At 47.9% G+C, this 22,787-nt stretch overlaps 1 protein-coding gene across 8 annotated transcripts in view; it reads right to left on the minus strand.

The window, feature by feature from the left end:
- Window positions 1-12,326, minus strand: part of CASK (calcium/calmodulin dependent serine protein kinase) — a 393,333-nt gene extending 381,007 nt beyond the window's left edge. For 2 of the 8 annotated variants that reach the window (XM_069761644.1, XM_069761640.1), the window contains exon 1: window positions 11,634-12,326. In XM_069761644.1, the coding sequence (XP_069617745.1) occupies window positions 11,634-11,692 (59 nt within the window). In that variant the 5' untranslated portion in view covers window positions 11,693-12,326. The remainder of the gene's footprint in view (window positions 1-11,633) is intronic. The other 6 variants (XM_069761647.1, XM_069761643.1, XM_069761646.1 and 3 more) reach the window with 4 other exon arrangements.
- Window positions 12,327-22,787: the final 10,461 nt, after the last annotated feature.

Raw genomic sequence — 22,787 nt, forward strand, 5'->3', positions numbered from 1 at the left:
CGCACATCAGAGGACAGAAATAGGGGGATTCGGGGACCCTATTATACTTACCGGTGTCCCTTGGTCCTCCTGCGTCCTCTCCTGCCCGCTGGCTTCTTCTTCGGGAAAGAAAATGGCGGGCGCATGCGCAGTGCGCCCGCCATCTGCCAGCCGGAGAGAGCAGTTGGGGCTAAAATTAGGGTCAGGGCTAAATTTAGGGTTAGAGCTAGGGATAGGCTTTCACACTTGCGTCGGTACGGGGCCGTCGCAATGCGTCGGCCCGACACGTTGTGAAAATTGTGCACAACTTGGGCAGCGGATGCAGTTTTTCAACGCATCCGCTGCCCAGTCTATGTCCTGGGTAGGAGGGGGCAGAGTTACGGCCACGCATGCGCGGAAATGGCAGACGCGACGTACAAAAAAAGGTTACATTGAACTTTTTTTTTGTGACGACGGTCCGCCAAAACACAACGGATCCAGTGCATGACGGACGCGACGTGTGGCCATCCGTCGGCAATACAAGTCTATGGGCAAAAAAAGGCATCCTGCGGGCACATTTGCAGGATCCGTTTTTTGTCCAAAACGACGGATTGCGACGGATGCCACACGACGCAAGTGTGAAAGTAGCCTTAGGGCTAGGGTTGCGGCTAAAGTTAGGGTAAGGGCTTGTTTTCACTTGCAAGGAACACGTCCGTGTCTCGCATATGGAAACGAAGCTCTGGCGCCGGCACTGTGGAGCGGAGCGTGCGGCCGCATAGCAACACATGCAGCCGCACGCTCCGCTCCGGAGTGCCGGCACCAGAGCTTCGTTTCCACATGCGAGACACGGACATGTTCCTCGCAAGTGAAAACAAGCCCTTAGAGTTGGGATTAGGGTTAGGGTTTGGATTAGGGTTGGTATTAGGGTTAGGGTTGGCATTAGAGTTACGTTTGGGATTAGGGTTAAGGTTAGGGTTGGGATTAGGGGTGTATTATGATTAGGGTTAGGTTTGAGGTTAGGGTTGAGATTTGGATTAGGGGTGTATTGGGATTAGGGTTAGGTTTGAGGTTAGGGTTGAGATTAGGATTAGGGGTGTGTTGGATTTAGGGTTATGGTTAGGGTTGAGATTAGGGTTGTGATTATCGTTAGGGTTGTGATTAGGATTATGGATCGGGTTGGGATTAGGGTTAGGGGTGTGTTGGAGCTAGAATTGGGGGGTTTCCACTGTTTAGGTACATCAGGGGGTCTCCAAACACGACAGCCAATTTTGCGCTCAAAAAGTCAAATGGTGCTCCCTCCCTTCTGAGCTCTGCCGTGTGCTCAAACAGTGGTTTACCCCCACATATGGGGTACCAGCATACTCAGGACAAATTGGACAACAACTTTTGGGGTCCAATTTCTCTTGTTACCCTTGTGAAAATAAAAACTTAGGGGCTAAAAAAATCTTTTTTGTGAAAAAAAAAATTATTATTTTTTATTTTCACGACTCTGCATTACAAACTTCTCTGAAGCACTTGGGCATTCAAAGTTCTCACCACACATCTATATAAGTTCCATGGGGGGTCTAGTTTCCAAAATGGGGTCACTTGTGGGGGGTTTCCACTGTTTAGGCACATCAGGGGCTCTCCAAACGCGACATGGCGTCCGATCTCAATTCCAGCCAATTCTACATTGAAAAAGTAAAACGGCACTCCTCTTCCAAGCTCTGCGGTGCGCCCAAACAGTGGTTTACCCCCACATATGGGGTATCGACGCACTCAGGAGAAACTGCACAACAACTTTTGTGGTCTAATTTTCCTGTTACCCTTGTGAAAATAAAAATTTGTGGGCGAAAAGATCATTTTTGTGTAAACAAAAGCAATTTTTTATTTTCACGGGTCTACGTTATAAACTTCTGTGAAGCACTTGGGGGTTCAAAGTGCTCACCACACATCTAGATAAGTTCCTTAAGGGGTCTAGTTTCCAAAATGGTGTCACTTGTGGGGGGTTTCCACTGTTTAGGCACATCAGGGCCTCTCTAAACGTGACATGGCGTCCGATCTCAATTCCAGCCAATTCTGCATTGAAAAAGTCAAACGGCGCTCCTTCACTTCCAAGCTCTGCGATGCGCCCAAACAGTGGTCTACCCCCACATATGGGGTATCGGCGTGTTCAGTAGAAATTGCATAACAAAATTTATGGTTACATTTCTGTTTTTACACATGTGAAAATAAAAAAAAAAAATGGTTCTGAATTAAAATGTTTGCAAAAAAAAGTTAAATGTTCATTTTTTCCTTCTACATTGTTTCAGTTCCTGTGAAGCACGTAAAGGGTTAATAAACTTCTTGAATGGGGTTTTGAGCACCTTGAGGGGTGCATTTTCTATCATATAGACCCCTCCAAATGACTTGAAATGTGATGCGGTCCCAAAAAAAAAAAAAAAAAAAAAAAGGGTGTTGTAAAAATGAGAAATTGCTGTTCAGCTTTTAACCCTTATAACTCCCTAACAAAAAAAATTTTGTTTCCAAAATTGTGCTGATGTAAAGTAGACATGTGGGAAATGTTATTTATTAACTTTTTTTCGTGACATATCTCTCTGATTTAAGGACATAAAAATACAAAGTTTGAAAATTGCAAAATGTAAAAAAATTTGCCATATGACAGTGGTCAGAATTGTAAAAATTGGCTCGGTCATTAAGTACTAAATTGGCTCTGTCACTAAGGAGTTAAATATTTCTGTCATCTAATCAGTGTATGATGCATCAGCACTAAATCGTGTAAGTTTGTGAAGTAAGAAAAATATAGGCATAAATTACACTGGTCTACAAAAAAAAAAAAATGTTCTGGCATGGACTTTAAGAACAGTTTTAGACTAATTTGAGGATGCTGAATTCAAATCTGATCTTAGGCTACGTTCACATTTGCATTGTTGTGTGTTGCGTCAGCGACGCAATGCACAACCGCATTGTTTTGTGACGCTTGCGTCCATTTTTGGCTTGATTTTGGACGCAAATAAATGCAACTTGCTGCGTCCTGACGCATGCGCCAAAAATGCCGCATGCATCACAAAACGCAAGACAACGCATGTCCATGCGCCCCCATGTTAAATATAGGGGAGCATGACGCATGCGTCGCCGCGGCTGCGCCCGACGCAACGCTAATGTAAACGTAGCCTTATAATTTCTCTATCACATCATGTTTTTGCGCTATAGGTATATAGCCCATTTTCATGAATTCCATGATAAATATAAATTAGTGTATGAAAAGTGCCAGATTATACAGTTCACCAAGGTAAATTTAGTTTTCATTTACCGTATTTTTCGGACTATAAGACGCACCCCAAATTTGGGGTGAAAATTGCAGAAAAAAAGATTTTTTATAAGATGGGGGTCCGTCTTATTGTCCGAATTTACCTGGCGGTGGCAGAGCAGGGTCACAGGAGGCAAGGTGTCGGCAGAGATGGGAAGGTGCTGGGATCAGGAGGTGCTGGGATCAGGAGGTGCAGTGAGAGGTATGGCGTGAGAGGGGTCCCAGGCTTACCGTGGTGGCAGAGGTGCGGCGACACAGGAGGCGCAGTAAGTGGGGTCCCTTTCCCCGGTATGGTGATGCAGCAGCCCGGTATGCAGCAGAGCCGGGTGAATCCTCTTGTTATCGGTGGGCGCGGCCATCTTCCTGAGGCCGCGCGTGTGCAGATGAAGCGCTCTGCTTCCCGGGGCTTCAGGAAAATGGCCGCCGCGATCTCCATCTGCGCACGAGCGGCCTCCCGCGGCCATTTTCCTGAAGCCCCGGGAAGCAGAGCGCTCCATCTGCGCACGCGCGGCCTCCGGAAAATGGCCGCCACCACCGATAAGAGGATTCACCCGGCTCTGCTGCATACCGGGCTGCTGCATCACCTCACCGGAGAAAGGGACCCAGCTTTCTGCGCCTCCTCTGCCGCCACACCTCTGCTGCCGCACCTCTGCCACCGGACCTCTGCCGCCACGGGTAAGCCTGCATTGCGACTATTAGACGCACCCCCCATTTTCCCCCCTTTTTTGGGGGGGAAAAAGTGCGTCTTGTAGTCCGAAAAATACGGTAGTCTCCCAATAAATGTAAGAATATCTTTGTTTTCTTTGAACATGCATAATTCCCATTTGTTATGATAACACCCTTGCTTTCTGTGCTACTGGGACAGTAGAGCTACAGCAGAGCATTGGGTGAAAACTGAATGGCCTCAGCGACAGAGTTTGGCATCAGGCGATAAGAATGTCACCCATGATCCACTAGTGGATAGGAAGGACATTGTCTTTTCTCCCTTACACATAAAACTTGGATTGATGAAGTAGTTCGTCAAAGCTCTCAATCACAGTGGAGAATGTTTTAACTATATATGTTCAAATTTTCCTAATCTTAGTGAAGAGAAGAAAAAGGGCTGGAATATTTGATGGACCTCAAATAAGAACACTTATGAGCGACCCAAATTTTATCACATCAATGAATGAGAGAAGAAAGAGCTTGGATTGCATATTGCAATATGGTGCAGAATTTTCTAGGGAATAAGAAAGCAGACAACTATGAAAATATTGTGGAAGAGCTACTAATGAGTCTGCGAGATCATGGATGCAGAATGAGTATCAAGATTCACTATTTACACAGCCATTTGGACTTTTTTCCAGAGAACCTTGGGGATGTGAGCGAGGAACAAGGGGAGCGTTTTCATCAGGACATTAAAAACAATGGAAGAACGGTGTCAAGGCCGGTGGAAATCACATATGATGGCTGACTATTGCTGGAGCTTGATGAGACAACCCAGAAGCTGTACATCACAGATCAGCCAAGAAAAGAAAGTTCAAATAACTGCCATTTGTCATTCATCTGTGTGAGAGATAGAGATTGTATGTATGTATGTATGTATGTATGTATGTATGTATGTATGTATGTATGTATGTATATATATATAGTTTAATTCTGTAAGTATATTTGATTTGCTGTACACAGACTATGTAATCTTTGTTATTCCTTGATTAAAAATATACAAAATGTAGTACCGAAAATCATATGTTTTTATAATAAAACATTAGGAGTAATTTTCATCAAAAATTGAAAAGGTCTCGAAATCTTGATGTGATAGCCAAAAACGGAGTTCATATTCGTAATCAGCAGCCAAAATTTACTTAAAATATGTTTTAAAACCTTTTGCCAGAAAAATTGCATTGACCAGTGTTATATTTATGGGATCTGTGAAGACAGTGGTCAGCGGGTACGCCAGTCCACTGGCTCGAGACCACATGGACCAGGGATCATCCCACTGAATGTTCGCGCTCCTTTTACCGTGGGCATAATGCTACTCAGACAACACAAGGTGAGGGTAAAACCGTGTGGCACTACTTTATTAAACCACAAACAGACAATAACACCAAGAACAGTAACAGCAAAACACCCAAGATGGTGCAAAATTACAGAGTCTCACCCCTCTCGCTTACTCAGATTAAAGCAGCTACAACTTCCAAGGCTGACTACCTCCACCTGTGGCACGCACAGACAGGAGGTAACGACAAACTTAGAAGCGGACAGCCCATTGAGGTACATGGTCAGGTATCCTGAGGGTCACAACCTTTCTTCTCCAAACATCTCCATGGAGCCAGGTGACCGCTGGGTCCAAATCCTACCTTTTTCAAACATATCAATGGGGCTCAGGTGACCAGTGGGTCCAAATCCTGGCTTTCCAAAACATACATGGGTTCAGTGATTGCAGATCTGGTCCGTTGAGTTCGATTCTCGGCTTCAGGAAAATGGCCGCCGCGATGTCCATCTGCGCACGCGCGGCATCCCCGCGGCCATTTTCCTGAAGCCCCGGGAAGCAGGAGACTCCATCTGCGCACGCGCGCCCTCAGGAAGATGGCCGCGCCCACCGAGAAACCGCTGAATAGCGGCGAGCGCGCTCTTTTTCTACAGCTGCGCAGTGCATTCGGCACTTGCGCATGCGAGAAGCACTACGCCACCAACGGGAACATAAGCAAGATGTGGGGGAGAAACAGCGCTGTGACCACGCCCATCCGACCTGACCAGCCTGATTGACAGGCGAAAAAGGCCACTTTTGTAAGGTATTTCGGCAGCATAGTTAGGGAATCAGGGGACAAAAAATACCCTATTGTAAAGCACAGCTCAAGCCCTATTTAACGGTATTTTTATCTCCTACTGAAAAAACGGGGTGACAGGTTCCCTTTAATGCAAGAATTATAGGGTAGAGGTCGGGAAGAAAGCCTGCACTGGCTCACCCTCCAATCTCCCTAACGGATTGTCCTTACCTTGCCACAGAGGTTGGCATCCTAAGTTATTGCACAAAGTGGCGCCCCCGCTCAATGTCGGCTTTTAACTCTCCAGAACAGTAGATAAAAAGTAATAGAAAACAAGGGAGGCACGTGTGCAAGGAGCTTCTAAACATGGGTGTTACAGACAATCATTAAGCCCAGATCTCACAGTCAAACTGGTGTGCTCAAGGGTTATAGTGAGGTGCCATACTTGTTTTCACCTATTACTTTCTATCTACTGATCTGGAGAGTTCAAAGTTTGAGTGTGAAGGATAAGTGAGGGTCAGCCGACGTTGAGCGGGGGCGCCACTTTGTGAAACAACTAAGGGTATGTGTCCACGTTCAGGATTGCATCAGGATTTGTTCAGGATTTTACGCAGGTAAAATCCTGACCAAATCTGCACCTGAGGTCACTGGCAGGTCACCTGCGTTGTCCTTACGTTGTTTCAGTATTGTAAGGACATGCTGCGTTCTTAAAAGACGCGCCGCATGTGCGTTTCCGCGGGTCTGCCGCATGCGTCTTAATGCATAGTGGAGACGGGATTTCATGAAATCCCTTCCACTATGCTGTAACATCTGGACACTGCGTGTTTGACGCTGCGGCTCTACGCAGCGTCAAACACGCAGCGTTTCCTGAACGTGGAAACATACCCTTAGTGTGCAAACCTCTGCGGCAAGGTAGGGACAATCAATTCAGGAGAGTGGAGGGTGAGCCAGTGCAGGCTTTCTTCCCGACCTCTACCCTATAAATTCTTGTATTAAATGTTTGGGCATTCCAAAGATTTTTTTGTATTTGATTGAGCTCCTGAGGAGAAGGCTAATTATTGTATATACCATAATCTGTAAGGACATACCCTCCTTGGGTTCACTGATTTTGTTAAACACCCTTGTCTCTTCCTGATCACCGCGGCACTATTAGTCTTCCTATTTTGGGATATTTGTACTTGACGGGTTGCACACAACACTTGGTCCTCTCTCCTCCTGTACCAGCTGTGACTTGTATTGTTCAAGATTATTGTACTTTTTATTATGTATACCCCTCACATGTAATGCGCCATGGAATAAATGGCGCTATAATAATAAGTAATAAAACACTTAACTAGGGATTGCTAGGTTGCATCCAGGGTGAGCCGATGGTGAGCGGGGGCACCATACTGCGAACAAGCTAGGGTGCCAACCTCCTCTGTCAGGAAGGGCACAGTTAGGGTCCAGTAGGGCCATATAGGATTTTTTTTATATCATTTAATACAATCCATATACTGGATCTGCAGGATGCAGGCAATTGTGGAATTTGTCTTTAATAACTTTTAATGGTTGAAATAAAATTTAGTTTTTAGGTATCCATGGCCCCTTGCTAGCCTGAGAATACTGGCCCCCAGCTATCAACTTTAGCAAAGCTGGCTGTCAATAAAATGGGGGTGGGAGCCCACGCCGCTTATTTAAAAAAAAATATATATATATATATATATATATATATATATATATATATATATATATATTTATTTAAATATTTAAAAAACAGCTTGGGGACCCCTCTATTCTTGATATCCAGCCTTGCTGAAGCTGACAGCTGAGGATTGCAGCCCCCAGCTGTGAGTTTTGCCTGGCTGGTTATAGAAAATACAGGGGAACCCACGTCAGATTTTTAATTTTTTTTTTATAGCGCAGGTGGTGGGTAATGAATATGCCCGTCAGCTTCTGCTGCTGTCACTTATTAGTGGCAGCAGGTGTAGGCTGATGGGAGTAATAGTCCCATCGGCCACCGCCTGCTATCACTTGAATATAACCAATTCTTCCCTGCTGGTGCTGATCGCTGGCAGAGCAGGAGAGAATGACGAGAGCAGTCTTCAGCACCCAGAATAGCGCTTACTGTACCGCTGCTTCTCAAGCCCTAGGACACTTCAAACAGATGACATCCCAATGTCTCATTTGCATGCACGTGTGCGCGGCCACACCCCCCCCCCCCCCCCCCCGCTGTTATTAAAATACTCACCCGGCTCCCTCGCTGGCGCTGCATCCTGTCCTGGCCGCACCTTCTACTGTATGAGCGGTCACGTGGGGCCGCTCATTTACAGTGATGAATATGCGGCTCCACCCCTATGGGAGGTGGAGCCGCATATTCATGATTGTAATGGGAGGCCCCACGTGACCGCTCATACAGTAGAAGGTGCGGCCAGGACAGAAAGCAGCGCCAGCCAGCGAGGGAGCCGGGTGAGTATTTTAATAACAGCGGGGGGGGGGGGAAGGGGCGCACAGGGGGTGGGAGGGGGAGTGGGGTCATTGATCTTTATTTTAAACACGATTATTCATATCTTCTCTACAACAAACGCTGCTGCAGGGAAGATATGAATCGCGGCTTCAGCACCAGTGGGGGGACAGCGCTTACAGTAGCGCTGTCTCCTGCACGGCACACGGACAACGTCCTTGTGCGGTACGTGTTTTACACAGACCCATTGACTTTAATGGGTCCGTGTAATTCGTACGCTCCCACGAACACTGACATGTCTCCGTGTTTGGCACACGGAGACACGGTCCGCAAAAAAATTAATGACAGTGTGTCAGTGGCTCCGGTACGTGAGGAAACTGTCACCTCACGTACCGGAGCCACTGACGTGTGAAACCGGCCTTAGGTTGAGTCCACGAATATTAGCATACTCACACAAATCACACTTGTCTGAGGTCAATTTGCAGCAATCTTTCTTCACTCGTATGCACTAGCGGCCTTTGCTCAAAAACGAACTGCATACAATTCTCACTTTTCTTGAATTCCGGACATGCACAATGCGCCTCTGAAGCAGAGAAAACTACACCTGGTTTCAGAGGGATAATGACCTGTGGAAAAGAAAGTTGAGCACATGTGCGAGATTTGCAGACCGCTGGCGATGATACCGGCACTAGCAAACCATGCTATCACAGGCACAGTGGTGTGATTACGTGCTGAGTGGGACAACTAGTCTGCGGAAACAAAACACACTATCGACTAATCAAAAAGGCATGAAGGACCTGTCAGGTTCCCTATAAGTTCACCTTGCACCCCTGTAAGAGTTTGTATCTGCAGAACCCAGACACTATATAGTTATAACAGGGCTGCTGTGTTCCTGCGTTTGACAGCTGCCGCCGGTAACATACGGTAATTGGTGGGGGTGCTGGATGCCACATCTCCACCTAAGGACGGGCCATGAAGAAAAAAAAAAAAGAATATAAACTATATACACTTTCCAACTTCTATTTAAGTTATGGGATTTATTGTACTTAATACAATTAAAGTTCAATCAAGCACTGCTCAGAAGACCCAAGCAGTTTCTTCTACTTCTGCTCAGTAGTGCCATTTACATACGTTGTAATAGTGGCCAACAGAGCAGTTTGTATTGTTAATCACAGCCACATACCCACAGTATCATGCAGACAGACGCCAAGAAAATCAGGATTCATTAGGCCACGAGTGACGTTTTTTAGAGCAAATCCACACACACACACAAAAAAGAGAGAGAACTCCAACATGCCAAATAGAGAGTCTCACACTAGAAACTTGGACATAAAAGATAAATACGGTAAGTTTCTGTCTGTACATTCCTTACATGTATGCTCACACTTTTTTTTTTGGGGGGGGCTACAAAAACTCAAGAAGTTTGTGCAAACACTCTAAAAGGCCGGAGTCACATGCGAGAGCATTGGATGCGATCTACTAATGACACTCAGCTCCGAGCGTCGGTGCTCTGTGCTCCAAACCTCTAGCGTCAGAATCAGAACACAGGTGTGGAGGAGACAAAAATTATTTTCTCCATCTCGTCCATTGCCGGCGTCCGTGGGTATCTCACTGCATTCAGGTGATACCCGAGTTCAGTGCGATGTTTCACACATACCTACAGACTTATACGGGTGTGAGCGATGCGATTTTTGGATGCAATCGAAACATGCCGCGATTGTTTCCCGATTCGCCATGCGAAAACAATCGCAGATGTTTCTCACATTTTCAGGAATGTTCTCAAACTCCTGAACACATTATACAATAGTGAGAATTAACAGTGGACTTGTGTGCTCTCTTTAAAGTCACCACAGTATTACAAGGCATAACCACTCAAGCAAGTACAACATTGTAACCAATACGCCCCTACAGTAATATCAATAGAACATACATATTTAAAGGGAACCCGTCAGTTGATTCATGCTACCCAAACAGCAGGCAGCATGAAATCAGAGCCTGATTACATTCAGGTATATTCTTCACTGAAATACTCTAGCGTGGTTTGAAGATTTAGCTGGGGACAAAGGTCAAGACTTGTCAGGTACCACCCCCAACTGGCTTTTCCCAGCGTCGCTCCAGGTGATTGACAGGTCTGACTACATAATAGTCTCTTCTCCGGCTATGGTCCCTGGACAGATCTTTTAGCTATAAATATTGGAGCATTTAAGAGGAGAATATACCTGGATACAATCCTGCAGCCAGGCAGTCATGTGGCCTGTGGTTTGAGCACCGTGAATCAGCTGACAGATTCCATTGCAAGTTTTACACCATGTTATTACAGACATTGTCTGCTGAACCATTGAACTCCACATTGGATAATTGGGGTCTAACACCCACGCTCCCCTGATCAGCTGATCCCTGCTTCAGCAGAGGCTGTACTAACAAACGCATGGGGCCGACCACAGCAGATCTGCATGTTGTTCAATGGTCACTGCTAAGTACTGTCACCCATCCAATTGACCCAACAGAATTTGTACTCCAATATCCGATTTGTTTTTTGTTCCCAGTAGAGGCAAGTGGATGCCGGGCAGCGGTATATTCCCAACTGAAAAACACATGCAGAGTTGGCTGACTGCAGAATGCAAGTGTATGGGGAAAGGTCAGGCTGGGAGGTAAAGAATTTGGCCAAAGTAGTATTAGGCCTACAGCCATAACAGGTGTATAGCAGAGATATCAGATGGCGGTCCTCACCACATTTACTGGGCTCTGCGGATAAGTGTAGACCATCCGGCGTCATACCACCACATAGCGCCATGTACACACTGACATTGCCAGCAGAGCCATGGGAGCACTAATGACTATAGAAATCATGTGCAGCAAGTGCAATCACCTCCTACTTCTAATAACTTGATAATGACTTGCTTTTCAGGAAGGACTCTGCCACCATGATGGCGATCACCCCCGAGGATGAGGGCACACAGCCCTTTGACAGCAAGGCTGGCAGCCCTCATGACCCTTGCAGGAGCAGGATGAGGCCCCAACTCCCATTTGTCAGGATGGTCCCGCCTGCCATGGAGCCATATGGTCACCTGCAGCATCAGCGGTGACAGCTCAGGTGAGCCAGCACTGCACCAGCCCTGCCCACAGGAGCAGGCATGGCCCAGCGGGCACAGCTGGCAGCCGGGGGGCACCGTGCGGACACAGCTGGGGCACAACTTACTTCCCAATCACCTCACACAGCTCATACACATCTTCAAACAGCACGTCGTCGTCGGCCATGGTCCTGAGGGGGGATGCAATTGAGCCTCCACAGAAGTGCACAGACGAGGTCCAGCCGGGGAGGTGATGGGTCCCGGGCGGAGGATGGCTGCACAATGACACCGACACGAAGGTGACACCCGGCGCTCCCCTCTCATCAATGGACCGCGGCAGGCGGCCGCTCTACATCCCAGGGCCGCCGCTCAGCCAGAGCTCCGCCATCCCTAGAAACCGAGCGCCTCCCGGCGCCGAGACACTGAGCAGAGACCGCGCCTCGAGTTGCCGCCGTTCACGAGCAGCGCGCCCCCGGTTTAAATGGCGGTGTCCGTTCCAGAGGTAACCGTGCCCCACATTTCAAACCTGGGGCGGGAGCGCGCTCTGCTTCTTCCCTTCAGCTGAGGCAGGGCCGTGCGCGTGCACGTGACGGTTCATTTCGTAGATGACGTCGAGAAGCGAGCACGTCCTCCCCACCTCTCCCCAGACTTCCAATAGGGGGCGACCTGAGGTGAACGTGAAGCGCGCGCGCACACACAAGCTCGTGCACGGCGGTGCTGAGGGAGGAAAGTCAGCACGGAGACGAGTCCGCCAGTGAACGGCGCGGCCTAGGAGTGCAGCCGACACTTCCCTCATGGACTATTTTTTTCCTCCTGAATCCACAGACTTGTAGTACGATCCTGTCTTAAAACGGAAGCTGTCCAATAGGGAGCCAGCGGGCGTGGCCTGTGTCTTATTAGGCAAGCCAATGGCTTTTATTATCGGGAGATTGGCAGCTCGGTGCTCCAATAGCGTGGTCCTCAGAGGACACTGCCTGTATCACATGGGAAATGTGGGATTTGTGGATGCTGAGCTGCCATTGCCAGCACTGAGCCAGTCATTTAGTGAATGGAAAAATGTATCCAGTGAGCAGAGTGAGGTGGCCGCCCCGTGCTGTGTATGCCTAGAAGTGAGGCCGCTCAGTGCTGTGTATGCCTAGAAGTGAGGCCGCCCAGTGTTGTGTATGCCTAGAAGTGAGGCCGCCCAGTGTTGTGTATGCCTAGAAGTGAGGCCGCCCAGTGCTGTGCCTAGGAGTGAGGCCGCCCAGTGCTGTGTATGCCTAGAAGTGAGGCCGCCCAGTGCTGTGTATGCCTAGAAGTGAGGCCGCCCAGTGCTGTGTATGCCTAGGAGTGAGGCCGCCCCGTGCTGTGTATGCCTAGAAGTGAGGCCGCCCAGTGCTGTGTATGCCTAGAAGTGAGGCCGCCCAGTGCTGTGTATGCCTAGGAGTGAGGCCGCCCCGTGCTGTGTATGCCTAGGAGTGAAGCCGACCTGCGCTGTGCCTAGGAGTGAGGCCGCCCAGTGCTGTGTATGCCTAGGAGTGAGGCCGCCCCGTGCTGTGTATGCCTAGGAGTGAGGCCGCCCCGTGCTGTGTATGCCTAGGAGTGAGGCCGCACAGTGCTGTGTATGCCTAGGAGTGAGGCCGCCCAGTGCTGTGTATGCCTAGGAGTGAGGCCGCCCAGTGCTGTGTATGCCTAGGAGTGAGGCCGCCCCGTGCTGTGTATGCCTAGGAGTGAGGCCGCCCAGTGCTGTGCCTAGGAGTGAGGCCGCCCAGTGCTGTGTATGCCTAGGAGTGAGGCCGCCCAGTGCTGTGTATGCCTAGGAGTGAGGCCGCCCCGTGCTGTGTATGCCTAGGAGTGAGGCCGCACAGTGCTGTGTATGCCTAGGAGTGAGGCCGCCCAGTGCTGTGTATGCCTAGGAGTGAGGCCGCCCCGTGCTGTGTATGCCTAGGAGTGAGGCCGCCCAGTGCTGTGCCTAGGAGTGAGGCCGCCCAGTGCTGTGTATGCCTAGGAGTGAGGCCGCCCAGTGCTGTGTATGCCTAGGAGTGAGGCCGCCCAGTGCTGTGCCTAGAAGTGAGGCCGCCCAGTGCTGTGTATGCCTAGGAGTGAGGCCGCCCCGTGCTGTGTATGCCTAGGAGTGAGGCCGCCCTGCGCTGTGCCTAGAAGTGAGGCCGCCCAGTGCTGTGTATGCCTAGGAGTGAGGCCGCCCAGTGCTGTGTATGCCTAGGAGTGAGGCCGCCCAGTGCTGTGTATGCCTAGGAGTGAGGCCGCCCAGTGCTGTGTATGCCTAGGAGTGAGGCCGCCCAGTGCTGTGTATGCCTAGGAGTGAGGCCGCCCCGTGCTGTGTATGCCTAGGAGTGAGGCCGCCCAGTGCTGTGTATGCCTAGGAGTGAGGCCGCCCAGTGCTGTGTATGCCTAGGAGTGAGGCCGCCCTGCGCTGTGTATGCCTAGGAGTGAGGCCGCCCAGTGCTGTGTATGCCTAGGAGTGAGGCCGCCCAGTGCTGTGTATGCCTAGGAGTGAGGCCGCCCAGTGCTGTGCCTAGGAGTGAGGCCGCCCAGTGCTGTGTATGCCTAGGAGTGAGGCCGCCCAGTGCTGTGCCTAGGAGTGAGGCCGCCCAGTGCTGTGTATGCCTAGGAGTGAGGCCGCCCTGCCCTGTGCCTAGGAGTGAAGCCGACCTGCGCTGTGCCTAGGAGTGAGGCCACCCAGTGCTGTGTATGCCTAGGAGTGAGGCCGCCCAGTGCTGTGCCTAGGAGTGAGGCCGACCTGCGCTGTGCCTAGGAGTGAGGGCGCCCAGTGCTGTGTATGCCTAGGAGTGAGGCTGCCCAGTGCTATGTATGCCTAGGAGTGAGATCGCCCAGTGCTGTGTATGCCTAGGAGTGAGGCCGCCCTGCGCTGTGCCTAGGAGTGAGGCCGCCCTGCGCTGTGCCTAGGAGTGAGGCCGCCCTGCGCTGTGCCTAGGAGTGAGGCCGCCCTGCGCTGTGCCTAGGAGTGAGGCCGCCCTGCGCTGTGCCTAGGAGTGAGGCCGCCCTGCGCTGTGCCTAGGAGTGAGGCCGCCCTGCGCTGTGCCTAGGAGTGAGGCCGCCCTGCGCTGTGCCTAGGAGTGAGGCCGCCCTGCGCTGTGCCTAGGAGTGAGGCCGCCCTGCGCTGTGCCTAGGAGTGAGGCCGCCCTGCGCTGTGCCTAGGAGTGAGGCCGCCCTGCGCTGTGCCTAGGAGTGAGGCCGCCCTGCGCTGTGCCTAGGAGTGAGGCCGCCCTGCGCTGTGCCTAGGAGTGAGGCCGCCCTGCGCTGTGCCTTGGAGTGAGGCCGCCCAGTGCTATGTATGCCTAGGAGTGAGGTCGCCCAGTGCTGTGTATGCCTAGGAGTGAGGCCGCCCTGCGCCGTTCCTAGTAGTGAGGCCGCCCAGTGCTGTGCCTAGGAGTGAGGCCGCCCAGTGCTGTGCCTAGGAGTGAGGCCGCCCAGTGCTGTGCCTAGGAGTGAGGCCGCCCAGTGCTGTGCCTAGGAGTGAGGCCGCCCAGTGCTGTGCCTAGGAGTGAGGCCGCCCAGTGCTGTGCCTAGGAGTGAGGCCGCCCAGTGCTGTGCCTAGAAGGCCGCCCTGCGCTGTGCCTAGGAGTGAGGCCGCCCAGTGCTGTGCCTAGGAGTGAGGCCACCCAGTGCTGTGCCTAGGAGTGAGGCCGCCCAGTGCCGTGCCTAGGAGTGAGGCCGCCCAGCGCCGCGCATGGGAGTGAGGCTGCCCTGCGCCGTGCCTAGGGGGGAGGCCGCCTTGTAGGCCGTCATATACTGTGTGCCCCACATATTCTCAGGATGGAAACTGGTCAATGGCCTTTACACATTGAGCGAGCCTTAGACGTGGGACCATATCTGCGCTGTTAGCTGCACTTTAAGATCTGACCACGCTGCATGACATTTACTCCAATTTTTGTTTTTGACATGTTTTATCAGGAAAAAGTCACAACTAAATTCATCCCAGAATATAAACCGCTCTCCTGGGTGATAAAGGGTTACTCCGAAAAATGTCCGGTTCTGCAGCTGAGCAAAGTTGCCACCCTCCTGATGTGGGAGTGAGCAGCACCATTGAACCCTTGTAAAGGGAACCTGTCACCAGGTTTTCTCTACGTCAACTAAATCTCATCTTTGAAGAAGTTGGCCACTCCTTTCTTACTGATCGGTTATCCCTAGATGCTCGGACCCCCGCCCATCAGCTGATGCCAGCTGGAAGTTGTCAGATGCTGGCGGAGCCCAGCAGCGCCGTCATTTCTGTAGTGGTTGCGGCCGGGTACTGCAGATCTTCCTTAATGTTCACATGAATAGACGGGAGCTGCAGTACCCGGCAGCAGCCACTATAGTTTTGTCGGAGCTGCTGTGTTCCTGCAGCATCTGACAACTTTCGGCTGCTGCTGTAAGGCTAGGTTCACATTGCGTCAAGTACATAGCGTTAAACGGATCCGTTAAACGCATGTACAGAAAAAGAGCCAAATTTGTCGAAATATCGGCTTCACGTTAACGCTTGCGTTAACGCATGTGACCGCGTTTTTCACATTTGGATGTCCGCAAAGTATCCGTTTGTCTGTGTTTGTCACTGTCAAAAAAGTTGTTCTCTTTTTTTTTTTTCTCCTTTTGTCAGCGTCGGGTGTGGGTGCATACACATTCTCCATTTTGAAAGCATCGAGTGAACTTCTACTAGCAAGATGTTTGTGTCTGAGCTCATTAGATTTCGCTTGATGCAGTTGCGACGTCGGCAGAGAAAGCATAGTTCTCAAAGGAGATATTGGATCCACAAAGTGAATTTCTTACGGAATACATATGGTGCCTTTCACACCCTGTATGTTCAGCTTCGGGATCATCCCTTCAAATTCCAACGCTATCTACGGATGTCCATTGAGACCTCTGATGTTCTGCTCTCACATGTGAAGGATGAGATACATCATCAGCGCAGCACTTTCCGTGAAAGCATCTGTGCGGAGCAACGTTTAGTAGTGACTGTGAGGTAATTATAATTTTTTTTATCATTCTATTGACAAAGACAAGATTTAGGTATTGTGGGGCATAATTATGTTCATTTAGGCAATTGTAGATTCTATTGTAACTAGCCTTTTTGTTAGTTGTCCTTTAAAATCCTAAACAATTTTTTTTTTTTCCTTTTTTATTGCTGACAGATATCTGGCTACCGGAGAATCTTTTGCGTCACTGCATTATCAATTTAGACATGGGAAGTCAACAATTTGCCAACTGGTTCGGGAAACTTGTGATGCCATTTGGAACAACTTGCAACCACTTGTGCTACCAACACCGACATCAGAAATGTGGCTAGCGATTTCCCAACAGTTCGAGGATGTGCCTAGTTTCCCCAATTGTATTGGTGTCGTGGACGGCAAGCACATTAGGATTCAGAAACCAGCGCATAGTGGGTCACTATACTACAACTATAAAAAATATGTTTCCATTGTATTGATGGCTATTGCGGATGCAAGATACCGTTTTGTTGCTGTGGATATTGGTGCGTATGGCCGGACTAACGATTCCAGAGTCTTCAGAGACTTCAAATTGGGGAGATGTTTGTACTCTACAAAATATCTATAGGCACGAGGTACATACAATTAAACTCATAAAGTAAACCTCAGGAAAAAATATAAAACCACTATTTATTGTTTAAAATCAAAGCGACGAACCCAAGCCATAGTGACCAATAAACAAAAACAACCAAGAAAGCATGCAAAAAAGTGCTATAAAAACACCATTGAACTAATGGGGTTGGCTAAATAACCCTAGTCAGGTAAACCAGATATAAAGATAGGTAGTGTCACTTATGATGATGGATGAGTCATCCATCATCATAAGTGACACTACCTATCTTTATATCTGGCCTCCTGAAGAGCCGTGGCAGGCGAAACGCGTTGAGGCGTTCTTCATAGATGGCGGTAGTGTGGATATGCCGGCAGATTGAGATGTTTGTACAGCAACAATTTTAACATACCCTCATCACGACCTCTACCGGGGACCGAAGACCCAAGTTTGCCCTATGTTTTAGTTGGGGATGAAGCGTTCCAACTCGGACAAAATCTCCTAAAGCCGTACTCAAGCCGTAGTCTAAACTCCACCAGGCGCATTTTTAATTATCGCTTGAGCCGGGCAAGACGTTATGTGGAGTGTGCCTTTGGGATTTTGACATTAAAATGGTGAATTTTACTAACTTGCATGCAACTGCAACCTGAAAATGTGGACCGCGTAGTGAAGGCATGCATCTGTCTGCACAATTTTGTTTCCAGACATGAACCCCAGGTGGTTGACCCCGATGACTGTGATTCGAACCTCATCAGCATAGAATCGACTGCTGTTCAGTCTACAGCTCAAATAATGAGGATTCGTGATCAATTTGCTAATTACTTCACACATGAAGGCCATGTTCCATGGCAAGACAGATATGTGTGAAAATTATTGAAGTCTGAAGTTGTAGCCTGATGTTTTGCTGAAATGTGTGGGGCTTTTCTTGGTTGTTTTAGTTCCCACAACCTTATGTCGTGTAAAAAGTTACATTCATGTTATGTTGTGTTAAAAGTTAAAGTCATACAAGAATCTTAAATTTTAAACAGTTGACTATAAATGTTTAGGAATTTTTCCGTACAAACTGTTGCTGGACATGTTTAACATAGAGGTCCTTCTCAAAAAATTAGCATATAGTGTTAAATTTCATTATTTACCATAATGTAATGATTACAATTAAACTTTCATATATTATAGATTCATTATCCACCAACTGAAATTTGTCAGGTCTTTTATTGTTTTAATACTGATGATTTTGGCATACAACTCCTGATAACCCAAAAAACCTGTCTCAATAAATTAGCATATTTCACCCATCCAATCAAATAAAAGTGTTTTTTAATAACAAACAAAAAAACCAACAAATAATAATGTTCAGTTATGCACTCAATACTTGGTCGGGAATCCTTTGGCAGAAATGACTGCTTCAATGCGGCGTGGCATGGAGGCAATCAGCCTGTGACACTGCTGAGATGTTATGGAGGCCCAGGATGCTTCAATAGCGGCCTTAAGCTCATGCAGAGTGTTGGGTCTTGCGTCTCTCAACTTTCTCTTCACAATATCCCACAGATTCTCTATGGGGTTCAGGTCAGGAGAGTTGGCAGGCCAATTGAGCACAGTAATACCATGGTCAGTAAACCATTTACCAGTGGTTTTGGCACTGTGAGCAGGTGCCAGGTCGTGCTGAAAAATGAAATCTTCATCTCCATAAAGCATTTCAGCCGATGGAAGCATGAAGTGCTCCAAAATCTCCTGATAGCTAGCTGCATTGACCCTGCCCTTGATGAAACACAGTGGACCAACACCAGCAGCTGACATGGCACCCCACACCATCACTGACTGTGGGTACTTGACACTGGACTTCAGGCATTTTGGCATTTCCTTCTCCCCAGTCTTCCTCCAGACTCTGGCACCTTGATTTCCGAATGACATGCAAAATTTGCTTTCATCAGAAAAAAGTACTTGGGACCACTTAGTAACAGTCCAGTGCTGCTTCTCTGTAGCTCAAAAGTGGCTTTACCTGGGGAATGCGGCACCTGTAGCCCATTTCCTGCACACGCCTGTGCACGGTGGCTCTGGATGTTTCCACACCAGACTCAGTCCACTGCTTCCTCAGGTTCCCCAAGGTCTGGAATCGGTCCTTCTCCACAATCTTCCTCAGGGTCCGGTCTCCTCTTCTCGTTGTACAGCGTTTTCTGCCACATTGTTTCCTTCCAACAGACTTACCATTGAGGTGCCTTGATACAGCACTCTGGGAACAGCCTATTTGTTGAGAAATTTCTTTCTGGGTCTTACCCTCTTGCTTGAGGGTGTCAATGATGGCCTTCTTGACATCTGTCAGGTCGCTAGTCTTACCCATGATGGGGGTTTTGAGTAATGAACCAGGCAGGGAGTTTATAAAAGCCTCAGGTATCTTTTGCATGTGTTTAGAGTTAATTAGTTGATTCAGAAGATTAGGGTAATAGGTCGTTTAGAGAACCTTTTCTTGATATGCTAATTTATTGAGACAGGTTTTTTGGGTTATCAGGAGTTGTATGCCAAAATCATCAGTATTAAAACAATAAAAGACCTGACAAATTTCAGTTGGTGGATAATGAATCTATAATATATGAAAGTTTAATTGTAATCATTACATTATGGTAAATAATGAAATTTAACACTATATGCTAATTTTTTGAGAAGGACCTGTATGATATCCCATAGGGATGAAAAAAACATACACACGAAATTGGGTGCAAAAAAAAATTAAACAACAAAACTTTAAACGCAGTAATTGCACCAGGCTGGAGACAGTGAACAGTACTATAGACTGTGGTATTGCGTGGGCGTATTGTCTGCCCAACTGTATGATGGACTGCTACATTGCCTCTGATGTTCCATGCTCGTTTCACCCCGGCCTCTGTATTGAGGGTTGTAGGCCGGCATGTCCATGCTTCTTGTTCTCGAGGAAGTGGGTTCCTGGGGGCCCACAAATTCTTCAAGAAGGTCATTCAGTCTTTGCCTAAACATAAGTTTTCTGTATGCCGGGATATTTTGAGCTACAGGCACATAGGACAAAAAAAGGAGCTTCCACTCATTTGCTGAATATACAGACTCGCGGGATTGCAAGTCGGTAATTTCCCGCCTCAGGTCTCTGAGTTCACTGCGACACATGTCCTCTACCCGTTGGAGTCCATCGACAATAATGGCATCAGCTTCATCTTTTTGTGATGCTCGCTTGCGTCCACGCTGTGCTTGCAACCGGGCACTCACACCAGAAGCAACAGTGCTTCTCTCCACAGATCGTGGCTCGCTGATGCCAGACACATCTTCAGCGCCTGTCTGCTGGCTTGGTTCCAGTGGAGATGGCTCCAGTTCCTCTGCCTGTCTAGGCACAGCGGTACTGCATATTGTGCTGTAACCAAAAAAATAAAATTAATTATTTTTATTTAAACTATTTTGTCTCGCACACAGACCTATTTTTACCTACGAGCGCTGAGACACTGTTTTTTGCAGAAAGAGCAATTGCTCGTAATGCACATACGGGGTCACCCGTTTGCCACCAGATCCGCTTGGTGCATTTTGACTGTTGCGGAAGAACCGGACAAAGCGATCCCTTATCAATTTCCAACGGGTATGGACAGCATCAGCTTTAAATAAAAAAAAAAAATTAAAAAAATATATATAAATAGATAGATAGTTCATAGATATATAGATAGTTGAAAAATTGTGGATAGATAGTTGTTAGATAGTTGATATATAGATAGTAGATAGATAGTTGATAGCTGAAATATAGTGGATAGATAGTAGTTATTAGATAGTTGATAGAGAAATAGTTGAGAAATAGTGTTTAGATAGTTGATAGTTGAGAGATAGATAGTAGACAACAACTGGATAGATAGATAGGAGAGAAAAAGTTAATTTTTTTGTTGATATTTTTTTATTACATTTTTAGCATTTAAAAAAAATAATAAAAACAGCTGTTTGACTCTTTGCAATCTTTACATTTTGCAATTTAACGTCACCAATATTTACCAATTATTTTCTTAGAGGTTGCCGACTTCTCCATGTATCGGGGATCGAAGTGACATATAATTTGATCCCACAACTTCCGGTTCTTCACGATGTCATGGTGGGAGCTGTCGCTTTGGTCCCACATGGAGGGGTTGGCTTCCACAAGGTTGATCAGTGTCTCGTTGTGAATGGTCAACGGCTCTTCGTCAACCACAATCCTTTTTTTTTTTTTGGTGGCTGGCTTGCACTATGTAAACACAAAACGTTATGTTGAAAGGTTCAATTTCACTTGATGGCTAGACTGATAGATACATAGATAGATAGATACATAGAGCGATAGAGAGAGATAGATAGTTGATAGATAGTTTATAGATATAGTAGATAGAAAGTGAATAGATTGTAGATAAATATAGGATAGATAGTTAGTAGAAAGGAAGTGGATGGATAGTATGTAAATAGTCGCAATGTGTTGTTTTTTTTTCTGTCAATTGTATTACTTTTTTTTTTATACTAAAAAAATAGTAGATTGTTAAATCCCCCGAAAAAAAGGGAATTTTTTTTTTTAGTTTCTTTGTGTCGAAAAGGAAAATTACTAGTTTTATATTTACCACTGGCAGTTGTGGCGACGACAGACGGAGAGGATCCTTCTTTTTCTTGTGTCCTCCGTGTGCCACAACCTATTGTGTATTTAAAAGAAAAAAAATTACAATTCTTGGATCAATAAATTTATGCCTGCAAAACAAAAAATGTGTGCCATGTACCTTTGTGGTTTTTGCCTGGTTTTTTTTGGGGGGGCCTAGCAGCCTCGGGCTCCGAAGACTCCTATTTGCAATAAAAACATGATTATACACGTGCTTATCTCAATACACTGGAGTTTCACACAACATTATTGTGGTTTTTTAACCCCTTAGCGACTGCCGATACGCCTTTTAACGGCGGCCGCTAAGGGTACTTAAACCACAGCGCCGTTAATTAACGGCGCTGTGGAAAAAGTCCATAGCGCCCCCCAGAGGCCGATTTTCTCCGGGGTCTCGGCTGCCGAGGGTAGCCGATACCCCAGAGAACATGATTCGGGGGGTTTTTAACCCACCCCGCATTTGCGATCGCCGGTAATTAACCGTTTACCGGCGATCGCAAAAAAAAAAAAAAAAGCGATCTCTTTTTAATTTCTCTGTCCTCCGATGTGATCGCACATCGGAGGACAGAGAAAAGGGGTCCCAGGTGGCCCCCCAATACTCACCTAGCTCCCCCGATGCTCCTCGTGTCTCCCGGTGGGCGCCGCCATCTTCAAAATGGCGGGCGCATGCGCAGTGTGCCCGCCGGCCGGCACCGGGAGAATCTTTGGGGTCTCGGCTGCCGGGGGTAGCCGAGACCCCAAAGAGCATGATCGGGGTCGGTATTACCGACCCCTGTTTTGCGATCGCCGGTAATTAACTGTTTACAGGCGACCGCAAAAAAAAAAAAAGTAAAGTGTAATTCTCTGTCCTCTGATGTGATCGCACATCAGAGGACAGAGAAATAGGGGGATTCAGGGACCCTAGCATACTCACCTAGGTCCCTGGATCCTCTTGCTGCTCCTCCTGGCCGCCGGCAGAAGAACATGGCGGACGCATGCCCAGTGCGCCCGCCATCTGTCTCCATCTGCCGGCCGGCAGGAGAACAGCAGTTGGGGCTAAAATTAGGGGTAGGTTAGGGTAGGGCTAGGGGTAGGGTTAGGGCTAGGGTTGGGGTTAGGGTTGGGGCTAAATTTAGGGTTAGGGTTGGGGCTAAATTTA

Source organism: Ranitomeya imitator, chromosome 3, assembly GCF_032444005.1.
Source record: "Ranitomeya imitator isolate aRanImi1 chromosome 3, aRanImi1.pri, whole genome shotgun sequence".
Taxonomy (NCBI): Eukaryota; Metazoa; Chordata; class Amphibia; order Anura; family Dendrobatidae; genus Ranitomeya; species Ranitomeya imitator.